General features: G+C 37.6%; 1 protein-coding gene across 1 annotated transcript in view; it reads left to right on the top strand.

Annotated features, from left to right (window-relative positions):
- The first annotated feature begins 930 nt into the window (after positions 1-930).
- The window catches only part of ATR (ATR serine/threonine kinase), a 101,278-nt gene continuing 76,287 nt past the window's right edge, over positions 931-25,921 (top strand). The window contains exons 1-13 of the mRNA XM_047099529.1: positions 931-997; positions 10,837-10,928; positions 12,296-12,442; positions 14,185-15,062; positions 15,860-16,038; positions 16,516-16,707; positions 17,925-18,115; positions 18,424-18,576; positions 19,229-19,421; positions 19,655-19,917; positions 21,903-22,093; positions 22,177-22,277; positions 22,444-22,615. Coding sequence (XP_046955485.1) covers positions 939-997; positions 10,837-10,928; positions 12,296-12,442; positions 14,185-15,062; positions 15,860-16,038; positions 16,516-16,707; positions 17,925-18,115; positions 18,424-18,576; positions 19,229-19,421; positions 19,655-19,917; positions 21,903-22,093; positions 22,177-22,277; positions 22,444-22,615 — 2,811 coding nt within the window. The 5' untranslated portion in view covers positions 931-938. The remainder of the gene's footprint in view (positions 998-10,836; positions 10,929-12,295; positions 12,443-14,184; positions 15,063-15,859; positions 16,039-16,515; positions 16,708-17,924; positions 18,116-18,423; positions 18,577-19,228; positions 19,422-19,654; positions 19,918-21,902; positions 22,094-22,176; positions 22,278-22,443; positions 22,616-25,921) is intronic.

Genomic DNA, 25,921 nt, shown 5'->3' with positions numbered 1-25,921 from the left:
AGGTACAGCAAATGCAAAATCCCTGAGGCAGGAGCATATTTGGCTGTCATTCCATCACTTTGATGTTTCTTTTCAGCTACTGTACCAACAATTATCCTCTTGTACCATGGATCAAATGTAAACACACTGCATAGCTTTGCCTGATTAAATACATAATTTTGACATGTTGAGTCTCTTCTAATGGCCATTTTTCAAATAAACAAATTGGGCCGGACTAAAAAAAGTCTACAGCCCAAATCCACTGATTTACTTTAAAAATTAAATCATGGATAATTGACGCCCATAACGGTGACATAAATTATACACAGTACTGCTGGTGATTTGATGAAGACACCTGCAAAAACGTTCAACCCCCTTTTTAAATATTAAAGGTAGGTAATACCCTCAAGGAAGCTTGAGTGACTTCAAGCGGAAAAACACCTGCTGAAACAGGACAGGGAGGAGTCTCTTATCTTTCATCAGAAAGGATGCCTGGAGAGTGGTAGGAACCTGAGGGCTTTCAACCACGGGGAGATCAATTCTCACGTTTGTGATGCGAGGGAGGCAAGGCTGGTACCCGTCATGCCTATATCTTCTCTAGAACCAGGGGTCTTGCCTCGGTGAGCCTCCCAGGCTAGGAGTAGCAAAAGAGGGCGGCTGAAAACTAAAACTCGCCACGAATCTCGCCCGCCCCGCCTTCCTCCCTACGTCGGACACACGGTAGGAAACCAAACCTGAGCGCGCTCAGCCTGCTTGCCCCACCCCCTTTCGGCTTCCGGGCCTCCCCCGGGTCCTACGCAGAAAGAGAGGCGCCTGGCGCGCTCCACCAGCAGTGGCTTCCGGGAGGAGTTTTGGGTCCGGCGAGCCACCGTCGGATACCGCGCCTTCCCACCAGAGGTAGCTGTGGAGACGCCGGGAGCCCGTGTCGGCGTCGTTGAGGAGTGCGGCGCATCCTCAACATGGGCGACCACGGCCTGGAGCTGGCGTCTATGATCCCCGCGCTGCGGGAGTTGGGAAGGTAGGGTCAGGCTCGGCCGCTCTGGGTCCCGCGTCCTCCTCCGACGGGCCTGGCCGGAATCTCACGTGTTCTCCCTCCCCTGCGGCGCGCGTGCCTGCCCCGAACCCGTCAACCCCGGCCCTTGTAGATGTGTTCCGCGACTGATTTGAGCGCTTCTCCCTTAGGCGGTTAAAGATATGCGGGTCGTCGCCGCAGACCTTCAGAAAGCCGGTCCAGGGGAGGAGAGGCGCTCGCTGACCGCTCTAGAGCGGCGCCCCGGAGCTTGTTCCCAACCCGGGGTTGCCCTCTGCAGCTGGAAGGAACGGTCCCTTCTGACCACTTTTTGGCCACTTTCTGTACTTATTTGCTTCCCAGAAACCTATGTCCATAGATGAGGGACTTGACCCACGAACTTTCCCCAATTTCTATTTTTTGTGATCGCTCGTGGAGGAATTGGGTTTTTAGCTTTACGTTTTGACCCAAATTGCTTCTTTTAGAAGAAAAATCACCAGTTCTCTTTTTGTGCAAAGAAGGCCAATTGCTAGAAAAGGCAGTTGGTTTCTTTCTTCAAAGTGAAACCATAGGGCGTTCTGAAGATGGGACTCCTATATTTGATCAGTCAGCCCCCAATCTGTTATTTTAGTCAGAAAACCCAGGGACCTTGCCACAACGTCCACAAAATATAAACGTGTACAGAATGTTTCGAAAGTTTGGAAATAATTTAATATATTAAATTTTTATTTTAGCTGCAAAAGCCTGTTTCTGTAAACAGAAGAGTAAAATCAGGTAAACCAGTGTCCTACCTGAAAAGAAGGGTAGGATGTTGATGGCTGCCGTCCCCCTTCAGCACACTGGCAACCTTCCCGCAACCAGGCCTGAAAGAAGGCAGGGTTGTTTTGTTTGCCTTTTTTTTTTTTTTTTTTTAAATTGTAACCCACTGCTTGTGGGCTTGTACCACTACTGCACTTGAACTATCAGCTGGAATTTTTTAGGCTGTTTGAAAACTTAGAACACGAAGTCAAAACTGATACAAAGCCCATAGGATATTTAATTCTTTTCTGTGATTCAGTTGTGTTCATCTCTACTTGTTGGCCATACAAGGATATTTAGTTTTCCTCAATCACATAAGAGGATAAATGAAGGAACCACACATGTCTTAACTGAATTATCCTGGTTTTGTGTGTGTTATTTCACTTTGCATGAATGTTGCAAGCATATTCTGTGTTAACATTTTATAAAGTAGTATGAATACAAGTGCTCGTTTTAAGAAATTGATGTACAGATTTCATGTGTAGGCTCAATGTGAAGTTCAGGATTTTTTCTCCACCTTGTTTTAATGTAGAATTAACTGATTAATACTTTTCTTCCCTCTTTTTTCTTCCTTTAAGAGATTGTTAATAAAAGTAATAGTATCTTGGTTTTATTTATAGCCTCTTACATCAACAGAGCTTAAGTTACCTTTCATTTCATTCAATTGTAGCCATTCTAAGTGAAAGAATAGAAAAACTGACTGATAGAGAATTGTATAACAATAGTTTTTAATTTTCATGATCTTCTCATTGCAACTGCTTCATTCATGCTTACTCAGTCGCACCGAATCTCCCTGATATAGAATGGACTAAATATTATCACTATTCAGTGAGAAACTGAGTCACAGAGGGGCACCTGGTGGCTCAGTCGGTTAAATGTCCAACTTTGGCTCGGGTCATGATCTCACGGTTCATGGATTTGAGCCCCACCTCGGGCTCTGTGCTGACAACTCAGACCTGGAGCCTGCTTCAAATTCTGTTTCTCCCTCTCTCTCTGCCCCTCCACTGCTTGTGCTCTCTCTGTCTCAAAAATAAGATAAAAACATTAAAAAAAAAAAAAAGAAAAACTGAGTCACAAAAATTGAAGAAGCAAAATCAAAAAGATAACAGTTCTTCATTAAATAAAGTAAGCATTGTTATTAATAAAGTAATAAAAATGGGGGCCTGATCCAAGTATGCCTTTTTCTTTCACTACCCCCAAGCTAAGGAGCATCTAGTTTCCAACTGTAGTTATATCTGTATCCAGATCTCTAATGTGTTGTGTCGGTAGAGTTTGGTTTGTACCATAATAGGATTAATTGATTTTGGTCAAGTCTTCACATAAAGAAGGATTTCTTCACTTTTAAATTTTTTTTTTTCAACGTTTATTTATTTTTGGGACAGAGAGAGACAGAACATGAACGGGGGAGGGGCAGAGAGAGAGGGAGACACAGAATCGGAAACAGGCTCCAGGCTCCGAGCCATCAGCCCAGAGCCTGACGTGGGGCTCAAACTCACGGACCGTGAGATCGTGACCTGGCTGAAGTCGGACGCTTAACCGACTGCGCCACCCAGGCACCCCTCTTCACTTTTAACACAAGTTAGAAGTTATATCCCATTTACTTAAATGAGTGATTTGTATTCCAAAGCAACCTAATGTATATAGTGTTTAATTTACTGAATGTTGAGATTTAAACACTGAAGTTTTCTGTTCAAACTATGAGTGGTGTTCTGACTTTGTGAGAAGTTTTAATTATATATTTGAAATGAAAATATGTTCTGACTAAACAAATACTGCCTTAGGAATTATCTACTTAGATTTATAATAACTGTTCCAATTACAATTATTTTATATTTCAAAGTATACTGAGATAGTTAAAGAGTAACAGGCCTTTTTAAGGCAGTATTAAAAATCTGAAACAATGAAAAAAACAGTTTCAGAGCTGAGTTTCAGATTCCAACCAAAAAGGCCTTTTCTCCCCCCCCCCTTTTTTTTTTCATTAATTGACTGGCAGTTCTATTTCTGAAAAAAGTGAGGTGTCACTATTTTAATATGTGGGCTTTTCTATCTCAGGGATAAATTTTGCTTCACTGTTTTTTCTTATTAGCACTCTTTTCTCTACATAGTCTTTCAGGGTGATCTCATCCACTCCTGCTTTCAACTATCCATCTGCTATTTGATGATTCCAAATGTGTTTCTCCAAATCATATCTATCACCTATAGAGCTATTTAAACAACTATATACTGGCAGTTTTAGCTGGGTGTGCTATGAGCAGTTAAGACTCAACATAATCAATACAAGTTCTACACATATCAACTACTTTTCCCCCCTCTCATTCACTGAGGTAGGGATATCAAGGTAAATCATACCATATTCACTCATTTTTTCCAAACCAGGAATGTAGGAATCATTCTTGACTCCCCATGTCCTTTTGCTACATCTTTGGTCCTTTTTTCATCTTTACTCTTCCCTAAATAACTTCATCTAGTTCCATAGCTTTAAATACCATCTATATTCTGATAACTCCCAAATTTATATCTCTAGCCCAGAAATATTATTAGATTGCATACTGTTGAATATCTATATCCAGTATGAAAATTTGCATATCCAAAGCAGAACTCTTGACTTATTTTCCTTAAACTTGTTCCTTCCCTATGTTATTGTAAATGTACTGACCAAAAGCCTAGGAGTTATTCTTGATTCTTTCCCTTATCCCTTAATAATCTATCAGCACATCCTGCCAACCCTATCTTTAAAATCTACTTTTTGGAGCGCCTAGGTGGCTCAGTCAGTTAAGTGTCCCAACTCTTGATTTTGGCTCAGGTCATGATCTAACAGTTCGTCAGTTCAAGCCTCGCATTGGGCTCTGTGCTAACAGTGCTGATTTGCATGGGATTCTCTCTCTCCCTCCCTTCCTCCTCCCCACCCCCCCCCCCCCGCCCCTGCCCTGCTAGTTGCCTATCCCAAAATAAATAAATAAACTTAAAAATAAAGTAAAATATATTTCTCGCCATTTCCACTGCTATTCTTATAATTTCTTATCTAGGCTATTGTAATTTCTCAGCTAATTTCTTCATTTCCATTTTACCCACTTATAATGGATTTCTTACTCAGCAACCAAAGTGATGTAAACAACCATAAATCATATTGTATATTATACAGCATTACTTCTCTGTTTAAAACCTTCCATTAGTTATCTAGCACACTTAGAATAAAATCCAAACTTCCTCCCAAGGCTTCTAAGGTTCTGCATTTTCTGGCCTCTGCCTGCCTCTGACCTCGGGGCCACATATCCTTCCCTTACTCTGCTCCAATATCATTGGCCTTGTTTTTCCTGACGCACCAAGGTCATTCCAGCCTTCAGTCTTTTGCACTTTGCTGTTTCTTCTCTCTGAACAGACTGGTTCTGTTCAGATGTCATTTTGGAGAGGCCTTCTCTGACCTTCCTGCTTAAAATTACTTTATAATCACAAGATATTTTCAGACAGTGATAGTTGCCATTAAAATATTAAATGGGCAGTGGGAGGGAGATGAAAGTCTGGGGAGCAGCAACATTAGCCACTAAGAGGAGATTTGAATGATAAGCCAGTATCTGAAATAGAATGGGAAGTATAAGGGTCTCTAAGTGGGAATGAGCAAAAGAATAGGAAGAAGGATGAAACACAGGAAGCAAAGAGGGGACTGGTGTGAGAGTTAAGGGTGGAGGAGTAGCCAGGGGCCAGATCCTTTAGTACCTTACAGGTCAGAATAAGAGTTATATTTTAAGGGCAATGGGAAGCCATTGGAATGCTTTAAACAGGGAAATAATGTAATTAAATTCAAGTTTTAAAAACACGGGGCACCTGGATGGCTCAATCAGTAAATGCCCAGCTTTTGGTTTTGACTCAGGTCATGATCCCAGAGTCATGGGGTCCAGCCCCAAGTCAGCATGATCTGCTGAGTGTGGAGCCTGTTTAAGATTTTCTCTCTCCTTCTCTCCCTCCCTCCTTCTCCCCCCTTTCCCTCCTTTCTCTCCCTGCTTGTGTGTGCACGCACATGCATTCTCTCTCTCTCAAAAAAATTCCAAAACATGTTGACTCTTCACTCCTACTTAGAACCTTTTGATGTCTCATTGCCTTCAGTACAAAATCCAACCTCTTTAGTTTGTTCTTTGAACTTTGACCTTATAGTTGCTCTTCAGCTTCATCTATTTACTGTCTCCCTCTTCTTTAGCCATATAGAACCTCTTAATAGCTTTTAGAGCATCCTGTGTTCATTCTTACTACTGAGCATTTGCTCGTGCTGTTTCTTTTGCTTGGAATACTCCTCCTTTCCCTTATTTTACCTGCCTAGCCCCTTAGGGACTTAGGTTTGTATCACTTCCTTCAGGGAGCTTTGACTGATAGGCTCTGCTCAGAGCCAAGTGACCCTCTTGTGTTCTATCTTGGCTCTATTAATACAACCATGCTGTGTTAAAATTACCTGTTTACTTTTTTAACTTTTTTTTTAAGTTTATTTATTTTGAGAGAGCGAGTGGGAGAGAGGGGCAGAGAGATAGGGAGAATTCCAAGCAGTCTCCGCACATGGTGGCCACAGAGCCTGATGCAGGGCTCAAACTCACAAAACCATGAGATCATGACCCTCAGGTTAAGAGTCAGATGCTCAACTGACTGAGCCACTCAGGTGCCCCTACTTTTTTGAAAAAGGTATACCCTCTTAGCTCCATTCCAAGGTAGAGGTTGTATAATAAGTGCTCACTCTCCCATGAGTGATTATTCTAATAGTACATCTAATGAATGATAATCAATTCACCTTTTTTTTTAAAAATTTTTTTTTTTCTTCAACGTTTTTATTTATTTTTGGGACAGACAGAGACAGAGCATGAACGGGGGAGGGGCAGAGAGAGAGGGAGACACAGAATCGGAAACAGGCTCCAGGCTCCGAGCCATCAGCCCAGAGCCTGACGCGGGGCTCGAACTCACGGACCGTGAGATCGTGACCTGGCTGAAGTCGGACACTTAACCGACTGCGCCACCCAGGCGCCCCTCAATTCACCTTTTTAAAAAACTGACCAAAAATGACACAAATAATAGGAATGATCTTTATACAAAATTAAACTTTGTAGAAAACTCAACCACCACCTAGGGTCCTGATTCCTCTCCTGACACACCTCCTCATTCACATTTCTAAATGATACTTGCTAAATTACACTTAGTTTATAAAGATAAACTCATTTGATTTTGTCTAAAACAATTCATGTTACCTTGTAATTTCAGACTTTATAAATTTTTGTTATATTTAAATCTGTGATGTCATATAATATGGTAGCCACTACAGCTGGTCTAGGTTGAGAAGAATTTCAAAGACTTAGTACAAAAAAAAAAAAGGTAAAACAATCACTTTAGTAATTTCAGGGCACCTGAGCAGTTCATTTGGTTGAGCATCTAACTCTTGATTTCAGCTCAGGTTGTGGATTGGAGCCCCATGTTGGTCTCCATGCTGAGCAAGGAGTCAGCTTGAGATTCTCATTCTCTCTCACTCGCTCTCTCCCCCCCCCCCCCCGCTCTCCCCCCCCTCCCCCGTCCCTCTCTCTCCCCTCCCTCTCTCCCTCTGCCCCTTTCCCCTGCTTGCACGCTGTCTCTATATATATAAAATTTTTTTTTTAATTTTAATATCAGTTACAGTTCAAATAATATTTTGGATATATTATGAAGAAAACTATTGTTTGTTTCTCTCTTTTTTAAATTTTTTAACGTTTATTTATTTTTGGGAGAGAAAGAGCATGAGCAGGGAAGGGACAGAGAAAGGAGACACAGAATCTGAAGCAGGCTTCAGGCTCTGAGCTGTCAGCACACAGCCTAATGTGGGGCTTGAACTCACAAACCGTGAGATCATGACCTGAGCCGATGCTCAACCGACTGAGCCACCCAGGTACCCTCCCTTTTTTTTTTTTTTGTTAAGGAGGCTTCATGCCCAGTGCAAGGCCTAATGTGGGGCAGGAACTCACGACCCTAAGATCACAAGACCTGAGCTGAGATCAAGAGTTGGACACTTAACCTACTGAGCCACCCACGTGGCTTTCTATTCTTAATGTGGCTACTAGAAAATTTTGAAGTGCACATGTGACTTGCATTGTTTCCATTGGCCAAGGCTGGTTTAAATAATAAGATAAACGGTACCAAGTTTTTTTCACTTTCATGTAAAAATAAAACTACTTGGTCTTTGAGTCTATATACCTAAGGTTATTATGTGTAAATACTGGTGATTTTGGTAACTTAGTAGTTTCAATTTGGGACGATAAAAATTCTGGAGATGGTGGTGATAGCGTAGAATAATGAGAACATACTTAATGCCATGGAACTGTACACTTAAAATGGTTAAAATAAATGTTAAGTATATTTGACCATAATAAAAAATAATTCAAAGGACATTTTAACAAACTAATTTAATTTGATACTGTTGACAGCTCCCTCCTTGAAATTCTAACTTTGTTTCTAGAATATACCTCATAACATTTTTCTTTTTATTTCTCTGGTTCTTTCCCTTTCTTCTTCATGGCTCCTTTAACTTAAAGTTCTCTCTTTGGCTTTCTTATTACTTCTTACTCTGCACTAATTTTCAGGGCTTCCACTACTACTAGCTGTAGTGGTGGTAGATTATATAATCTCCATGAATGTCAGGCTCCTCATATGCAAATTAGAGTTTAATGTCCCAAACTTATTGCTTGTGAAATATGTAATAATGCAGATAATATGTTTAGCCTTGTTTAGTAGATGTTATTATATAATGATAATTTAATCTATATATCTAGGCTAGATATTTCTTGAGGACTAGAGCTTTAATTCCCCCCCCCCCCCCCCCCCAGTAAACTCTGTGCCCAACTTGGGACTTGAATTCATGACCCTGAGACCAAACCTCACGTTCTCTACTGACTGAACCAGCCAGGTGCCCCTTAAGGACCAGAACTTTAATTCTAACAATCTTTTGTACATCCCATTTAGTTGTTCTCTTGAGACCTTAAATTCAGTGTTTCTAAAACTGGTTTTGTTTTTTCTCCCCAGACCTGTGCTTCTTCATGTGTTAGCTCTTTTGGTGAATGGCCTCACAGTCCACCCTGGATAGAGGCCTAGGTTGACTTATCAGTCTCCTCCACTAACCTGTCACCTCTCCCAGAGATTGTTTCTGGTGTGTACTGTGGCACATTATAGGTGCTCAGTAAATGTTTGTTGATTATATGAATGATTAGAATTCCTCATCCTATGTGGTAGAATACAGACTTTGTACTATATTCTTACATGCTGTTTTGTGCTGGTTTGTACCAAATCATGGAATTCAAGTTTAATTCATTGATTCTAGGATACTATTGCTCCGCTTAATTATTGTATCTCCTCCTAATATTTATATTTCTTGATTGGTCCTAATACTCATGTATGTAATTTTCCCTAATATTTTATTGAATTTTCATTGTGGAAAATTTCAAGCATACAAAAGAAGAAAAATAGTATGTCATTTGCCCATTTTACCCAACAACTATCAATTCACGCCCTTCTTTCTCTCAACTCATACTACTTTGAAGCAAATTCCAGGTAGTTCCTTTTTTTTTTTTTTTTTTTAAGATTTTACTTTTAAGTAATCTCTACACCAAATGTGGGGCTTGAACTCATAACCCCGAAATCAAGAGTCACATGCTCTACCAACTGAGCCAACCAGGTGCTCCAACTTTGAAGCAAATTCTAGACATCATTTCTTCCATAAATATCAGCATTTATCTATAAAGCCTAAAGACTTTTAAAATATATCACAGTACCATTATTTCACCTAAAAATATGTATTCTTTTAAATTAAAAAAATTTGGGGGCGCCTGGGTGGCTCTGTCAGTTAAGCATCTGACTTTGGCTCAGGTCATGATCTTGGGTTTCGTGAGTCTGAATCCATGTCGGGCTCTGTGCTGACAGCTTAGAGCCTGGAGCCTCTTTGGGTTCTGTGACTCCCTCTCTCTGCCCCTCCCCTGCTCACACTCTTGTCTCTCTCTGTCTCAAAAAAGAAATAAATGTTAAAAAAAATTTTTTTAATAAAAAAATAAATTTTTTAGACTTTTTATTTTTTGTATTTTAGAGAGAGAGAGAGTGTGCACTTGAGTGGGGGAGAGGCATGGGGGGGAGAGAGAAGGGGGGGGAGAGAGAGAGAGAGAGAGAGAGAGACATTGGGAGAGAATCTCAAGCAGGCTTCATGCCCAGTGCGACCCTGGGATCACGATCTGAGCTGAAACCGAGAGTCAGATGCTCAACTGACTTAGTCACCCAGACACCCCCAAAGTAATTTCTTAATAACATCAGATATCTAGTCTGTGTTTAAATTTTCCCAGTTTGTCATATACAGTTTGTTAATAGTTTTTATTTTTGTTTTTTGGGGGGGTTTTGTTTTGTTTAATCAGAATCCATTGCAGGATCATAGATTATCATTGATTGATAGGGCTCTTAAGTCTTGATTATAGGTTTTTCCTCCCCCCTTTTTTTTGCCTTTGGAATTTATTTGTTGAAGATGCTGTTCTGTAGCCAAGACTAGGTCAACACTGCTCAATAGAAATAAAATGCAAGCCACATGTAGAATTTAAAATTTTCCAGTAGTGACATTACATAAAGTAAAAAGAAATAGGTGAAATTAATTTTTAATAATATTTTTTAACTCAGTGTATCTAGATATTGTCATTTCTACATATAATATAATGTTATTAATGGATATATATTTTCTGGTACCAAATATTCAAAATCTGATGTATATTTTTTACTTAAAGCACGTATCAATTTGGACTAACCAGATTTCAAGTGTTCAATAGCTACATCAATAATGGCTATCGTATTGGGCAGGGCAGGTCTAGATTTTGCATATTGGATACCTGTGGTGTCATATAGCATGTTTTTTCCCTTTTAAATCAGTAACATGTATTTAGATTTTTCTTTCATTTTTAAACAGAAGGATACAATGAATGTCAACATTAAAACTAAACACATTTGATAAATTCAACTTTAGAGAGTTTTTTACGAATGAAATTGTCTCTTTAAGGGTTAAAAACTCTTTATTTGTGTTTTAGTGCCAGTCCAGAGGAATATAATACAGTTGTACAGAAGCCAAGACAAATTCTATGTCAGTTCATTGACCGAATACTTACAGATGTAAACGTTGGTAAGAAACAGTTATTTCTTATAGAAGTTTTATAAATTGTTTTCTTTTTCATATATACATTATGCTAGCATTTTTGTCCATGTAGTTTTAAATGTAGAGTTAGTATCTATGATAGTTACTATCTTCAAACAAGTTACTTACAACATTAACTTTTTTTTTTGAGACTACATGCACTATGTATACACGGGGAGGGAGAGGGAGAATCTTAAGCAGCCTACACCTGGTGCAGAACCCAACATGGGGCTCAGTCCTATGATCCTGGAATCATGACTTGAGCCAAAATCATGACTTGAGCCAAAATCATGACTCAGATGCTTAATCAGCTGAGCCACCCAGGCCCCCCTACAATATTAACTTAGTACATAATATGACTTAAGCATTTAAAGTAATTCTATTTTTTAGGCACCTGGGTGGTTCAGTCGCTTAAAGTAATTCTATTTTCCTGCTTTTCCTACATTTTCTGCTACTTGCTATGGAGTTCTTTGATATATGATATTATAATAGGTAAAAAATAGTTGGCCATTTCTAATCATGTGCACCCTATTTTAGCTAGGTCTTTCACTAGTGGTTGAGAAACAAATGCCATTTAAATATTCTTTACAAGTTAGTGACTTTGTGGGAGGTAAGAGGTTCCAGTGAGTTGTTGAAATAACTATTTCCTGTTTGTGGCAGTGTAGAAAACAAATATTACCAACCTGGCGACGTGGTGTCCCATTGGTCACATCTGTTAAAATTACACAGAAGGGGTAATATAAAGTAGCATTTGGCTAATGGTTTATAAATTTAATTTCAAATTTGGCACAGATTTAATGACTTAATAGTCATTTAGCCTTTCTTTTTTCAATCAATAAAATTATGAGTTGCTGAAAAACAACAAAGGGCTACTAACTACTTGCATAATGTATTTTCATGTAGTACTCCCTTCCCTCTCTTTAGACCACTTGCCCTTCACCTCTCTGACCAACTTTTCATCATCTAGGAATCTATTCCTTCACAGCATCTTCCCAGACACTCACTTCCTGCACGGTGGATTAGTGCAGTTAACATACTATATTATAACTATCAGCTTATTTATCTGATTCCCTCACCTGTTCAGGTAAAGTTTTTTTTCCCCCTCAGATTTTGGTACAGTGCCAGGCATATTGTAGGCCTGTAATATATATTTGGTGAATGGATGTATAATAGATGAATGTGCCTGGTTTTTAAACATTTAAAATTAGAAAGATAGGACCATGGAGTTTAGCCCCATCAGTTTATCCTGAGCAATGTATTAGACACAATTCTGGTCACCAAAGTCTAGTTTTTTAACAAAAGAACTGTCATTTCATTTGTCATGCCTCTTTAAGATGAATTTTTTATTATTTTAGTTGCTCTAGAACTTGTAAAGAAAACTGACTCCCAGCCAACCTCTGTGATGTTGCTTGATTTCATCCAGCATATAATGAAGTCCTCCCCACTTATGTTTGTAAATGTGAATGGAAGCCAAGGGCAAAATGAGGTCAAAGACAGTATTGGTGAGTCCTACTATTTGTCCATTCATTTGCAACTGGTTTTATGAAATTTACCCTCTTCTGCTCTTCTAAATTATAACATACATTTTATACATATTTTGGTCAAATTTGCTATAAACGTAAAGGAGCAAAATGGCAATTGTTAATTTTGTTTTGTGCATCCTTATTGTTTTCTTTAGTTTTAAACTAGATACCCAGGATGGAACAGAAATAACCAAATTTGTTTATTTGCCATTGGGCACTTAAGCAGTTTTCTTTTTTCTGTTTTTGATAATCTCTTTCTTCTAGATCAGGCATTAGCAAACCGTGGCCCACAGGCCTCCTGCCTGTGTTTGTAAACAAAGTTTTATTGCAAAAGCCATGTTTTTTACTTAATATTTACTTACTGTATGTAACTACTAGAAAGGCAGCATTGAGTAGTTGACATGGAAGCCATAAAGCCCTCAAACCTAAAATATTTCCTATCTAGCCCTTGAAGAACAACTCCTAGATGTTGAAGCTTTTTTCCAGGCTTTATCCTTATTGTTCCTACTACTTTTGCCCTTTTATTGGCCTCCTTATAAAAAGATGTAAAGCTATCATCTTTTTTTCTGTACAATGCATAGAGTATTAAAAATGTTTTTTAACTTTTTTTAATGTTTTTATTTCTGAGAGAGAGAGAGAGAGAGAGAGAGAGAGAGAGAGGGAGAGAAAGAGTGTGCACGCAAGTGGGGAGGGGCAGAGAGAGAGGGAGACACAGAATCCGAAGCCGGCTCTAAGCTCTGAGCTGTCAGCACAGAGCCCGACACAGAGCTTGAACTCAAGTACTCGGATATCATGACCTGAGCCGAGGTCAGCACTTAACTGACTGAGCCATCCAGGCATCCCTGTCTATATTCTTTACTACACTTTTTTAAATAACAGGTCACAACCCATTAATAGGTTATGAAGATAAAATGTAATTAGAAAATATCATAATACATTGCATGTCATAAATACTGTTTCATGAAACTTTTGTTTCATATATTTAAATAAAATAAATATGCATATGTAAACTGGGTGATGATATAAAATGTATCTGAGTTGTGATCAAAAAGTTTTAGAAACTGTATTACAGGAATCAGGAGGACTGTGACTGATTTGTTTTTGTGCACCTGGGACAGAGTTGGCACTCAAATATTTGTTGAAGGAGTGATAATAGTAACCATTTGTTGAACTTCAAGCACTATGCTGAGAATTTCACATATATCATCTTACTTCGTTCTCATGGTAACCCTTATGACTCCCTTCTTATAGATGAAGTTAGAGGTTCAGAGAGATGAAAAGTTCACACAACCAGTAAGTGAAAAGCTAGGACTTAGACTCGAAAATTGGTATTCTAAATTACTGTTCAGTATTTCCATTGTGTAAGGAATGTTTTAGACTATTTTGTTAGTGAAGTTTATACTTTAAAAATGAATCATCAGGGGCACCTGGATGACTCAGTCAGTAAGCGTCTGACTTCCGATCAGGTCATGATCTCACGGATTGTGGGTTCAAGCTCCCTTTGGGCACTGTGCTGACAGCTCAGACCTGGAGCTTGCTTCAGATTCTGTGTCTCCTCTCTGCTCCTTCCCTGCTCTTGCTCTCGCTCTCTCTCTCTATTTCTCTGTCTCTGTGTCTCCAAAATAAATAAGCATTAAAAAATTTTTTTTAATGAATCATCAAGCATTTAGCAAATTAATTAACATTTCTGATGGACTTATTTAATATTTTTTATTTCAAAGAATTCAGTAATTGGATCATAACAAGACTTCTGCGGATTGCAGCAACTCCATCCTGTCATACGTTACACAAGAAAATCTGTGAAGTTATCTGCTCATTATTATTTCTTTTTAAAAGCAAGAGTCCTGCAATTTTTGGAGTACTAACAAAGGAATTACTGCATCTTTTTGAAGATGTGATTTGCCTCCATAAAAGAAATGCAGTGGGACACTTTGTGGAATGGCCAGTGGTAGTTAGCCGATTTTTGAGTCAATTAGATGAACGTGTGGGATATTTACAACCAGCTCCTTTGCAATTCATGAACATGCAAAATTTAGAATTTATTGAAGTCACCTTATTAACAGTTCTTATTCGTATTATTGCAATTGTGTTTTTTAGAAGGCAAGAACTCTTACTTTGGCAGATAGGTTGTATGCTGCTAGAGTATGGTAGTCCAAAAATTAAATCCTTAGCAATTAGCCTTTTAACTGAACTGTTTGAGCTTGGAGGATTACCAGCACAACCAGCCAGCACTTTTTTCCGGTCATTTTTGGAATTATTAAAACATCTTGTAGAAATGGATGCTGACCAGTTGAAACTCTGTGAAGAGCCATTATCAAAGCTGATAAAAACACTATTTCCCTTTGAAGCAGAAGCTTATAGAAATATTGAACCTGTCTATTTAAATATGCTGCTGGAAAAACTCTGTGTCATGTTTGAAGATGGTGTGCTTATGCGGCTTAAGTCTGATTTGCTAAAAGCAGCTTTGTGCCACTTACTGCAGTATTTCCTTAAATATGTGCCAGCTGGGTATGAATCTGCTCTACAAGTCAGGAAGGTTTATGTGAGAAACATTTGTAAAGTTCTTGTGGATGTGCTTGGATTTCAGGTAGATGCAGAGGTAAGTCATTTTTAAGGTTTCTTAATAAGTATGTATTTTGTTTATAACTTAAGCATATATGTCAGATGTATTAGTGAGAAAATAGATTGTCTTTAATAATGTATATTCAGAATGGAATGATTTTCACAATCCACTTTGGCTCCTTATTCTGAATTTTTACTTTGATTTGAGAAAGATTTGTTCACTAAGTTGGTAATGAACTGCCAATAGGGTAGCAGGTTTTAAAGTCGGCTTAGTGAAGTGTAAGCATGTTTAGTGCATTATTAAAAGGGGGCCAGTTATCAACTTAATTACAAAAACTTTGAGCACTCACCTAGATTTTATCTTTGACATGTTATAATCAATCACTTGTAGGAAACCTATGATTACATAGTACTAATCATGCCAAATTATGCCTTTTTTTCTTATTTGGACTGTGAGAGACAGGCAGTACAATAAAATGTGCAGTAACTTGAGTAAATACTTTATCTAAAAGTCTTGCTGGATTTGTAGTATGAAAGAGTTTAGTAATTTCCTTATAGAATTTTTCTTTGTAGTATTTTGATGGAAGGAAAAACAGATGAGAGAATTTATGTTAAGACTTTTAAGACTGTACAACCATAATTGTAGGTACAGAACCACATATATGTCTATTTATAGGTTGTGAAATTATATAGATTAACTTAGGTCTTTGTTTTACCTGATGAGACTCTGAAAATAGTTTACCTTATTAAAAAACTTACAACCTAATAAATTTTTGCAGTCTGTTAATAACATTTTCTAAGAGATAGTTTTTGAAATTATTTTTACTTTCTCAGTATTTGTTGGGCCCACTTTATGCCGCCTTAAAAATGGAAAGTATGGAAATCATTGAGGAAGTTCAGTGCCAAATTCAACAGGAAAACCTCAGCAGTAATAGTGATGTAATATCATCCAAAAGACGTCGACTCAGCTCATCTCTAAACTCTTCCAAAAGACCACCAAAACAGACTGAGGAGTATGACCTTCATTCAGTTTGTATTTAGTGATTTAATAAAACTTTATTCACTTTTAAAAATCATCTTTAGTTAAGTGCTTTGACTTAAATACATACCATTGTTCTTTCTAAAGGTAGTCAAAGGAATGCTTAAAATATTTTAATACTTGCAGCCCATTCGAGTATGAAAGATAACATGGCTACATAAGGTTACTTAAAAGATTTTTTAAGTTATTACTTGCCTGTCTAATTTAACTTTTTAGTATCTGAAAAATCTCTGAGATTGCATATCTGTCAGCAGTTTAAAATACGTTAACAAATAAACTTTTTGTATAATGTGATCAAAGAATTCCCATATTGCAGTTAGCCCTGAAAGTTGTTTTAAATACATTGTACTATAAATTTCAGTAGTTGGCGTTACATGTTATGTTTTGTTTTAAATATTTTTCACATTTGAACCAATGAATATCTTTACGCTGTGGTTATAATAAATTACAGAATTAAACATGTGGATATGAACAAAAAGAGCATATTATGGAGTACACTGAAACAGAAAGCTGAATCCCTTCAGATTTCCCTTGAATGTGGTAGTCTAAAGAATCCTGTTATCGAGACTTTAGAAGGAATCACGGTTATCCTACAACTGACTGCTCTGTGTACTGTTCATTGTTCTCATCAAAACATGGACTGGTAAAACAACTTGTATTTTCTGGGTGGGTTTTCTGTAATAAATTTGGATGTATTGTTTTAGGAGACCTCATTATTCACTCAATTTGTGTGACCTGAGAACATACATTTTTTAGTGAAATGGAAAGGTAATTTGTTTTTTATTGAGCACCTGCTAAATGCTAGGTACTGTATTAAGTACTATACATATATTATTTAATCTGTACAACAGTTCTGTAAGGTAAATGCTGTTATGCCTACTTTACAAATTGGAGATTGAGGTTTAGAGAAATTGAGACTAAGTCATGTGTTCAGTCCAGATGGTCTCAACAACACCTTACTTTCTCCAGGCTCTTTCTTTGGAACAGCTCCCACTATGAGACCAGTAGGTAGAGTATATATTCTAAGGACAGGAGAAGAAGGGGTGAGGAGCCTCTGATGTTCTGGGTCCAGCTCGAGGGTAACCTGGTGTTCCAGTTCCTCTTAATTACTTCCTCTAACAAGACTCTTTGCCTGAACTTTCCTGCGCACATATAATTAGAAACTAGCAGGGCACATTTTTATATAACTCAAAACTCATTGTTCTTTTAGTCAAACATTTAGCCAAAAGAACATTTCCTTTTGATAATAAGAGTAGGGATTTAGAACTCCTTGGAAGTATATTTTCAGTTTAGTACTTTTAAGATGGTTATTTATTCTATCAGAAAAAGCAAGTGTGAATCATCTCTGAAGATGTAGTCTTATTTTTACTGCCAAGTTATAGACTAAAACTCTTTGTTAACTTTTTACATGGTCATTTATTCTGTATTTTCTGACTCTTAATTAGCCAATAAAAAGTTATGAAAGAGATTTTAGAGAAACTATATTACCTCAGATTGTATTACATTTAGAATTTGAAACAACTTGAAGGAATAGCTAATTAGACTGCAGTCTACTCTTCTATAATTAAGGGTTTACCAAGCCAGTTAATAATTATGCAGGGATATCTTCTGTCATTTTTTAGGCCTGGGATACTGCATTTAAATATTGTAGATTATTTTAATTACCAAATCCTAGGACTGATGTAAAGAGACTAAGCTTAAAATAATAATGGCATATTAATTGACGTGCATATTTACTTTGAATTGGTTTAAAATTGTGTTAGTTTTATACTCACAATTTCTTTTGACTTAACTGCAATATTAGGTTGGACTATAATAAATTTATTGTAATTCTGTTTCTTAAAAATGTATTAACTGCAGCCATAATTTCAAGGACTGTCAACAGAAATGTAAGAAGAAACCTTCAGTAGTGGTAACTTGGATGTCTTTGGATTTTTACACAAAAGTGCTTAAGAGCTGTAGGAGTTTGTTAGAATCTGTTCAGAAACCTGACCTGGAGGCAGTTATTGATAAAGTGGTGAAAATATATGATGCTCTAATTTATATTCACGGTGAGTATAAATACACAGTAGAACAAAACAACCTTTAAAGGTCATCAGTGTAGAATATAACTATTAACTTTTTTTATTTGAGAATTTCTGAAGAATGCTGAGAAAATGCATGGATGCGTATCTTTGTAAAGTCACATTTAATTTCTTTGGGTTACAGACCTCAGAACATCATCTCTATGTTAAGAACCTTTGTTTATTGAATGCTGTAATTCCACTTTATGTTTAGAACATCTATTTTTATTGAGCAACAAGACACAGTTAAATATAATTAAGGAAAAATTATAATCACCTGTTGTGTGTTTCTGTAGTAAAAACTTCATTTGAAGATCATATACTGGAAGATTTATGTGGAATGCTCTCACTTCCATGGATTCATTCCCATTCTGATGATGGCTCTTTAAAGTTGACTACATTTGCCACTAATCTTCTAGCATTAAGCCAGAGGATTTCTGATAGCTGCTGTAAGTGGTCACAAAATTCTGTGTGTGTGGTTTAACTCATGTCTATATGGGACTTCTAACACATTGCTGTTTTTTTTTTTTTTCATTAATTTAAAAAGTACATTTTTACCAATTCAAAAAGTAATTAGACATCTAAAAAGTAACAAATTGAAAAAATTATAGGATTTGCACACCCCAAGTATTCTGCCACATTGTTCTCCAAAGATGCCATTCCAGTTTACATTCCTTTTAGCAAAATAGGAGAGAATTTCTGTTGTCTCACATCCTCACTTTGTCAGACTAAAATGTTTGCTGTCAAAAAAAAGAAAAAATGGTAAGGAGGTAACTAAAAGAATTTTTTTTTTTTTTTAACTATCTGATGGGTGTGATTTTTAGTTGCATTTCTCTGGTTACATGTAGTAGGATTGTATGTAGATGTTTTTCAGTGTATGTGCTTTATTTTTTAAAAAGGAGCTTTTAATTAAATATATATATTTGAGATGTTACTTGAGTTTATGACAATGGATATATATATATAAATGTGTATGATGTATATAAAAATATATGTGTATAAATATAAATGTGTATAAATATATATAAATGTGTATATTGATATGTATATAAGTTAAAATTAATATTTAGAAATAGTTTTTAATAGACTTAATTTTTTCAGCACCACAGGCACAGTCACGGTGTGTGTTTCTTCTAACTTTATTTCCAAGAAGAATATTCCTTGAATGGAGAACAGCAGTTTATAGCTGGGCCCTACAGAGCTCCCACGAAGTAATCCGGGCTAGTTGTGTTAATGGATTTTTTATCTTGTTGCAGCAGCAGAATTCTTGTAACAGAGTTCCCAAGATTCTTATGTATGTATTAATATTTTAATTTGAATATATAACTTGCTTGGAAAGATCATACTGTATGCAAATATATGTATATTGCTGAGTGTATGCAACAAATGTTGCTTTTTGTTTTGAAATTTAAGTTTTCTTCCTTTTAGGCTTTGTCTTACCATTACTTTTTCCCCAAATTAAGCAAGACTATTTAGACCACAAAATTAAGCAAGGTTTAGTTAGTGTATTTTCTTTTCTCTCCCCAGAGATAAAGTCAAAGATGATTCCGACTTTGTCAAGAAAGAATTTGCCTCTATTCTTGGTCAACTTGTCTGTACACTTCATGGCATGTTTCATTTGACAGGTTCTTTAACAGAACCTTTCTCTGAACATGGACATATTGACCTATTCTGTAAGAGCCTAAAAGTCACTTCTCAACATGAATGTTCATCTTCTCAACTAAAAGCTTCTGTTTGCAAGCCATTCCTTTTTCTACTGAAAAAAAAAACACCTAGTCCAGTAAAACTTGGTGAGTGATTTGTTATGAGTTATTTAATGTTTTAACATCTTTTTTTTTTTTTAACTTTATTTACTTTTGAGAGAGATTGAGCACAAGTGGGGGAGGGACAGAGAGAGGGAGAGAATCCCAAGCAGGCTCCGCAGTGTCAGCACATAGCCAGATGTGAGGGTCTGGAACTCACGAACCGTGAAATCATGACCTGAGCTGAAATCAAGAGATGGACGCTTTACCAACTGAGTCACCCAGGTGCCCCTGATTTATTTAACATTTTAAAACCTTTTCTGGGCGCCTGGGTGGCTCTGTCAGTTGAGCGTCTGACTTTGGCTCGGGTCATGTTCTCATGGGTTTAGGCCCCATGTTGGGTTCTGTGCTGATAGCAGAGAGCCCGATGTGGGGCTCAAACTCACAAACCGTGAGATCATGACGTGAGCCAAAGTCAAATGCTTAACCGACTGAGCCACCCAGGTGCCCCTAAACTCTCTTTTTTAAATCATTAATAGAATTAGCCTGAAACCTTAAGAAATTAGACTTACTTAATAGATTCAATGGTCATGTAATGGTTATTTATAAATGGGTTGTCTGGCATTAGACCGCATCACAGAACTAACAAGGGAAGTAATTTTTGGATTTTTAAATATTCATGTGATTTGCCGACTTGGGCATACCTGGTGTTTGGTCCAATATCGTGAGGTTCAGTATTCCCTGTGCTCTTTAGGGAGACTGGGGAAGCTTCTTAATATGTCTGCTGCCACTACCTTGGACCTTTGGAACTTCAAATAATTAGAAGCTTTGCCCTACTGAGGACTATCTGTAGATTGTATCTTCTTAGTCACTTTTCCAGTGGCAATGTTGTATAAGTTTGTTGGAAGCATGAGATTTACACAAATACTTAGAAGATCCATTTGTTTGGGTAGAAAGTTGCAACTTGTTCTCAAGTTTTAAAAATAATTTATAGGGGCGCCTGGGTGGCGCAGTCGGTTAAGCGTCCGACTTCAGCCAGGTCACGATCTCGCGGTCCGTGAGTTCGAGCCCCGCGTCGGGCTCTGGGCTGATGGCTCAGAGCCTGGAGCCTGTTTCCGATTCTGTGTCTCCCTCTCTCTCTGCCCCTCCCCCGTTCATGCTCTGTCTCTCTCTGTCCCCAAAAAAATAAATAAACGTTGAAAAAAAAAATAATTTATAATAGGTAGTTTCCAGGACTCCCTAAATCTTATAATACAGGATTAACAGTAAAGCTAATAGTTCACAGTTCTTTAGATTAGTGAAATGTGCTTTTTAAGTCTATCTCAGTAAAATATAATGATGTACAAAGTCTTAAGTGAGTAGTCATTTTATAACTTAAAAAAATTCTAAGGGCCCCTGGGTGGCTCAGTCAGTTGAGCATCTGACTTGGGCTCAGGTCATGATCTTGAAGGTTGGTGAGCTCAAGCTCCACATCGGGCTTGCTGCTGTCAGCCTGTCAAGCCCACTTCCAATCCTCTGCCCCCTCTCCCTGCCCCTTCCCCGCTTACATGCTCCCCAAAATAAAGAAATAATTTTTAGAAGTGAGGCACCTGGGTGGCTTATTGGGTTGAGTATCTGCCTTCAGCTCAGGTTATCATCGTGGTTTATGAGTTCAAGCCCCATACCAGGCTCTTTGCTGATAGACCCTGCTTCAGATTCTATCTCCCTTTCTCTCTGCGCCTCCCCCACTCACTCTCTCTCTCTCTCTCTCTCTCTCTCTCTCTCTCTCTGTCTCTCCCTCCTCAAAAATGAATAAATGTTAAAAAAAAATTTTTAATTCTAGAATTTTAGATTTAAATTATTTATAACTTTTATTAAGTATAAAGTAAATTTTAATCTGTAAACATTCATTTTAGTCTTCCACAATTTCTACTAATTGAAACTGACATTATAAGCAAGTTAGAATTCTTTGTATATTTATTAATAACATTTTTACTGTAAAACTTTGATATTTGAAGTGTTAATATGAGGTATTATATGCTCTCGCCCTTTAGCTTTCATAGATAATTTATATCATCTTTGTAAGCACCTTGATTTTAGAGAAGATGAAACAGATGTAAAAACAGTTCTTGGAACTTTATTAAATTTAATGGAAGATCCAGACAAGGATGTTAGAGTGGCTTTTAGTGGAAATATCAAGCATATATTGGAATCCTTGGACTCTGAAGATGGATTTATAAAAGAGGTTGATATTTTTTATTTTTAAACATTTGTGTTTTCATTAATCTGGCTCTAAACTAATTTAACTGATTAATTTTATTATTCTAGCTTTTTGTCTTAAGAATGAAGGAAGCATATACACATGCTCAAATCTCAAGAAATAATGAGTTGAAGGATACCTTGATTCTTACAACAGGGGATATTGGAAGGTATATTTGGCAGTGTTTGTATACTTCCTTTTTTATTTGCCAGGTGTTAAAAATGGTAATACGAGAGATGTGAAATTATAGAAAAAAATGTGATATCAACATGAATTTTTTATGGATTTCCATTTATATTTGAGATATTGATGATAACCTTTTTTAAATTTTTTAGGGCAGCAAAAGGAGATTTGGTACCTTTTGCACTTTTGCACTTATTGCATTGTTTATTATCCAAGTCAGCATCTGTCTCTGGAGCAGCATACACAGAAATCAGAGCTCTGGTTGCAGCTAAGAGTGTTAAACTGCAGAACTTTTTCAGCCAGTATAAGAAACCCATCTGTCAGGTGAGAGTCAGCACTGGTCTTGACTACAGTAAATAGCAATACTTTGCAAGAGTTAAAAAACAACAACAACAACAACAAACAAAAAACCATTTATACTTTTTTTTTGTCTTGCGTTAAAGGGTATATTTTTAAAGGATGTATTCAGTTTATTTAAGAGAACCTAAAACTTACAAGTTCTGTATTTTATGATCTTGCTCTAAAGATGTGTATTATGAATGGGAGAGGGGAATATCTTTTAGTAATATATTGAATTACTATGCTCTCTTGTTAATCTGTTAAATGCTTTTTGGGGGGAGCCTGGGTGGCTCAGTCAGTTAAGCGTCCAACTCTTGTTTTCAGCTCAGCTCATGATCTCACGCTTCTGTGAGATTGAGCCTCACATTGGACTCTGTGCTGACAGCATCGAGCTGGCTTGGGATTCTCTCTCTGTCCCATCCTAGGTGGAACGTGTGCTAGTGTACATGTGCATGTGCACGCTCTCTCAAAATAAATAAATAAAACTTTAAAGAAAAGAAATGCTTTTCTTTTTGGGGTGCCTAGTTGGCCCAGTTGGGTAAGCATCTGACTTTTGATTTCGGCTCAGGTCATGAACTCACGGTCTTGAGATTGAGCCTTGAGTCAGGCTCTGTATTGACAGCTCGAGGCCTGCTTAGGATTTTCTGCCCCTCTCCCCCCCCTCCCCCCAAATAAATAAATTAAAAAAAAATGCTTTTCTTTTTTAGCCTTTATTCTACTGATAAACTTTTTTTTTTTAATTTTTTTTTTCAACGTTTATTTATTTTTGGGACATAGAGAGACAGCATGAATGGGGGAGGGGCAGAGAGAGAGGGAGACACAGAATCGGAAACAGGCTCCAGGCTCTGAGCCATCAGCCCAGAGCCCGACGCGGGGCTCGAACTCACGGACCGCGAGATCGTGACCTGGCTGAAGTCGGACGCTTAACTGACTGCGCCACCCAGGCGCCCCACTACTGGTAAACTTTTTTATGGCTTGATGTTATGTAGAAGGCACTTTAGTTTCTATGTAAGTGATGAATTGCTAAATTCTACTCCTGAAATCGTTGTTACATTATATGTAACTAACTTGTTTTAAATAAAATTAAAATGTATATGTATATAAAAAAAGAAATCTTTTAAAAAATCATTGAGTTAAGTTTTGTGAATAGTATAAGATAGAGGTTCAGTTTCTTCTTTCTTTGTTTTGGGGGGGTGCAAGTGAGCAAGGGCAGAGAGAGAGAATCCCACAGAGGGGCAGAGAGAGAAGTGGGGCTCACCCAAAGTGGGGCTCATGTTTTTAACTGAAGCAGGGCTTCTCTTCACCCGAAGTGGTGCTTGAGCTCACCTGATATGGGGCTGGAGCTCACCCAATGCAGAACTTGAACTCAGGAACCATGAGATCATGACCTGAGCTGAAGTTAGATGCTTCACCAACTGAGATACCCAGGCACCCTAGAAGTTCAGTTTCAGTTTCCTTCATGTGATTATCCAGTTTTCCCAACATCATTTATTGAAGAGATTATCCTTATTAAGTATTCTTAGCTCCCTTGTCCAATATTAGTTGATAGTATATGCAAGGGTTTATTTCTGGGTTCTTGATAATGTTCCATTGTTCTGTATACCCGTTTTTTTTCTTTTTTTTTTTTTTTAATTTTTTTTTTTTTCAACGTTTATTTATTTTTGGGACAGAGAGAGACAGAGCATGAACGGGGGAGGGGCAGAGAGAGAGGGAGACACAGAATCGGAAACAGGCTCCAGGCTCCGAGCCATCAGCCCAGAGCCCGACGCGGGGCCCGAACTCACGGACCGCGAGATCGTGACCTGGCTGAAGTCGGACGCCCAACCGACTGCGCCACCCAGGCGCCCCATATACCCGTTTTTATGACAGTACCATACTGTTTTGGTTACTGCAGCTTTTGTAGCATAGTTTAAAATTTAGAAAGTGTGATGCTTCCTGCTTTGTTCTTTGTTCCTTGCTTTGGGTGTTTAAAACCTTTTGAAATTCAGTACATATTGTAGAATTTTTTTTTCTTTTTCTGTGAAAAATGCCATTAAAATTTTGATAGGGAATTCACTGAATATCCAAAATTCCGCATTGGATCTCCATAGGGATTACACTAGCATATTTAGATGACTTTGGTAGTATGGATCTTTTATCGATATTCTCTCCCTGTCCTTGAACACAGGATGTCTTTCCATTTACTGTGTTTTCAGTTTCTTTCATCAAAGTCTTACACTTTTTATGCTATAGGTCTTTCAACTCTTGGTTAAATTTATTCCTATATATTTTATTAGTTTTTATGTTATTAAAATGGGATTGTTTTCTTCATTTCTTTTTTTGGGTATTTTGTTAGTGTATAGATATGCAACTGATTTTTGTATGTTGCTTTTGTGTCCTGCCACTTTACTGAATTTATTAATTACTTCTTTTAATTTTTTTTTTTAACGTTTATTCATTTTTGAGACAGAGAGAGAGCATGAATGGGGGAAGGTCAGAGAGAGAAGGAGACACAGAATCTGAAACAGGCTCCAGGCTCTGAGCTGTCAGCCCAGAACCCAACGCGGTGCTCAAACTCACGGACCGCGAGAGCATGACCTGAGCCGAAGTCGGACGCCCAACCGACTGAGCCACCCAGGCACCTCTATTAATTACTTCTTTATCCACATAACTTTTTGGTGGAGTCTCTAGGATTTTTTCTATATATCATCTTGTCAGCAAATAAAGACAATTTTATTTAAAAACTAAAAAATACATAAATAAAAAAGGTTGATTCAACTCATGGCTGAAAAGTTAGGGATATGTTAAAATACTGGCTTTGCCCTGTTAGGAGTGTGATCCTTAACAAGATACTTAAATTTCTTAACTAAACCTGGTTACTCCATTTGTAAAAGGGAGGTTGTGACATCATCTACTTCTTGACGGCTGTTACAAAAATCAAGTAAGCTAATTCAGGTAATATGTTTAGGGCATTGATACTATCCTTTATGTTAACTTAGAAAGTAGTCTTTAAATTTTATTCCTTGTGTGTTGGGGCGCCTGGGTGGCTCAGTTGGATGTCCAACTTCAGCTCAGGTCATGTTCTCACCATTTGTGGGTTCAAGCCCCGCGTCAGGCTCTGTGCTGACAGCTCAGAGCCTGGAGCCTGCTTCGGATTCTGTCTCCCTCTCTGACACTCCCCTACTCACACTCTGTCTTTCTCTGTCTCTCTCTGTCTCTCTCTCTCAAAAATAAACATTAAAAAAAATTTTTTTTAATTTTTTTTTTTAATGTTTTATTTATTTCTGAGACAGAGAGAGAGCATAAGCAGGG

Source organism: Lynx rufus, unplaced genomic scaffold, assembly GCF_022079265.1.
Source record: "Lynx rufus isolate CCGP_SWC_20201006 ecotype Redwood Valley unplaced genomic scaffold, mLynRuf1.p SCAF_5, whole genome shotgun sequence".
Classification (NCBI taxonomy): domain Eukaryota; kingdom Metazoa; phylum Chordata; class Mammalia; order Carnivora; family Felidae; genus Lynx; species Lynx rufus.
Note: the sequence above shows the minus strand (reverse complement) of the source record. Positions and strands in the feature narration are given on the sequence as shown.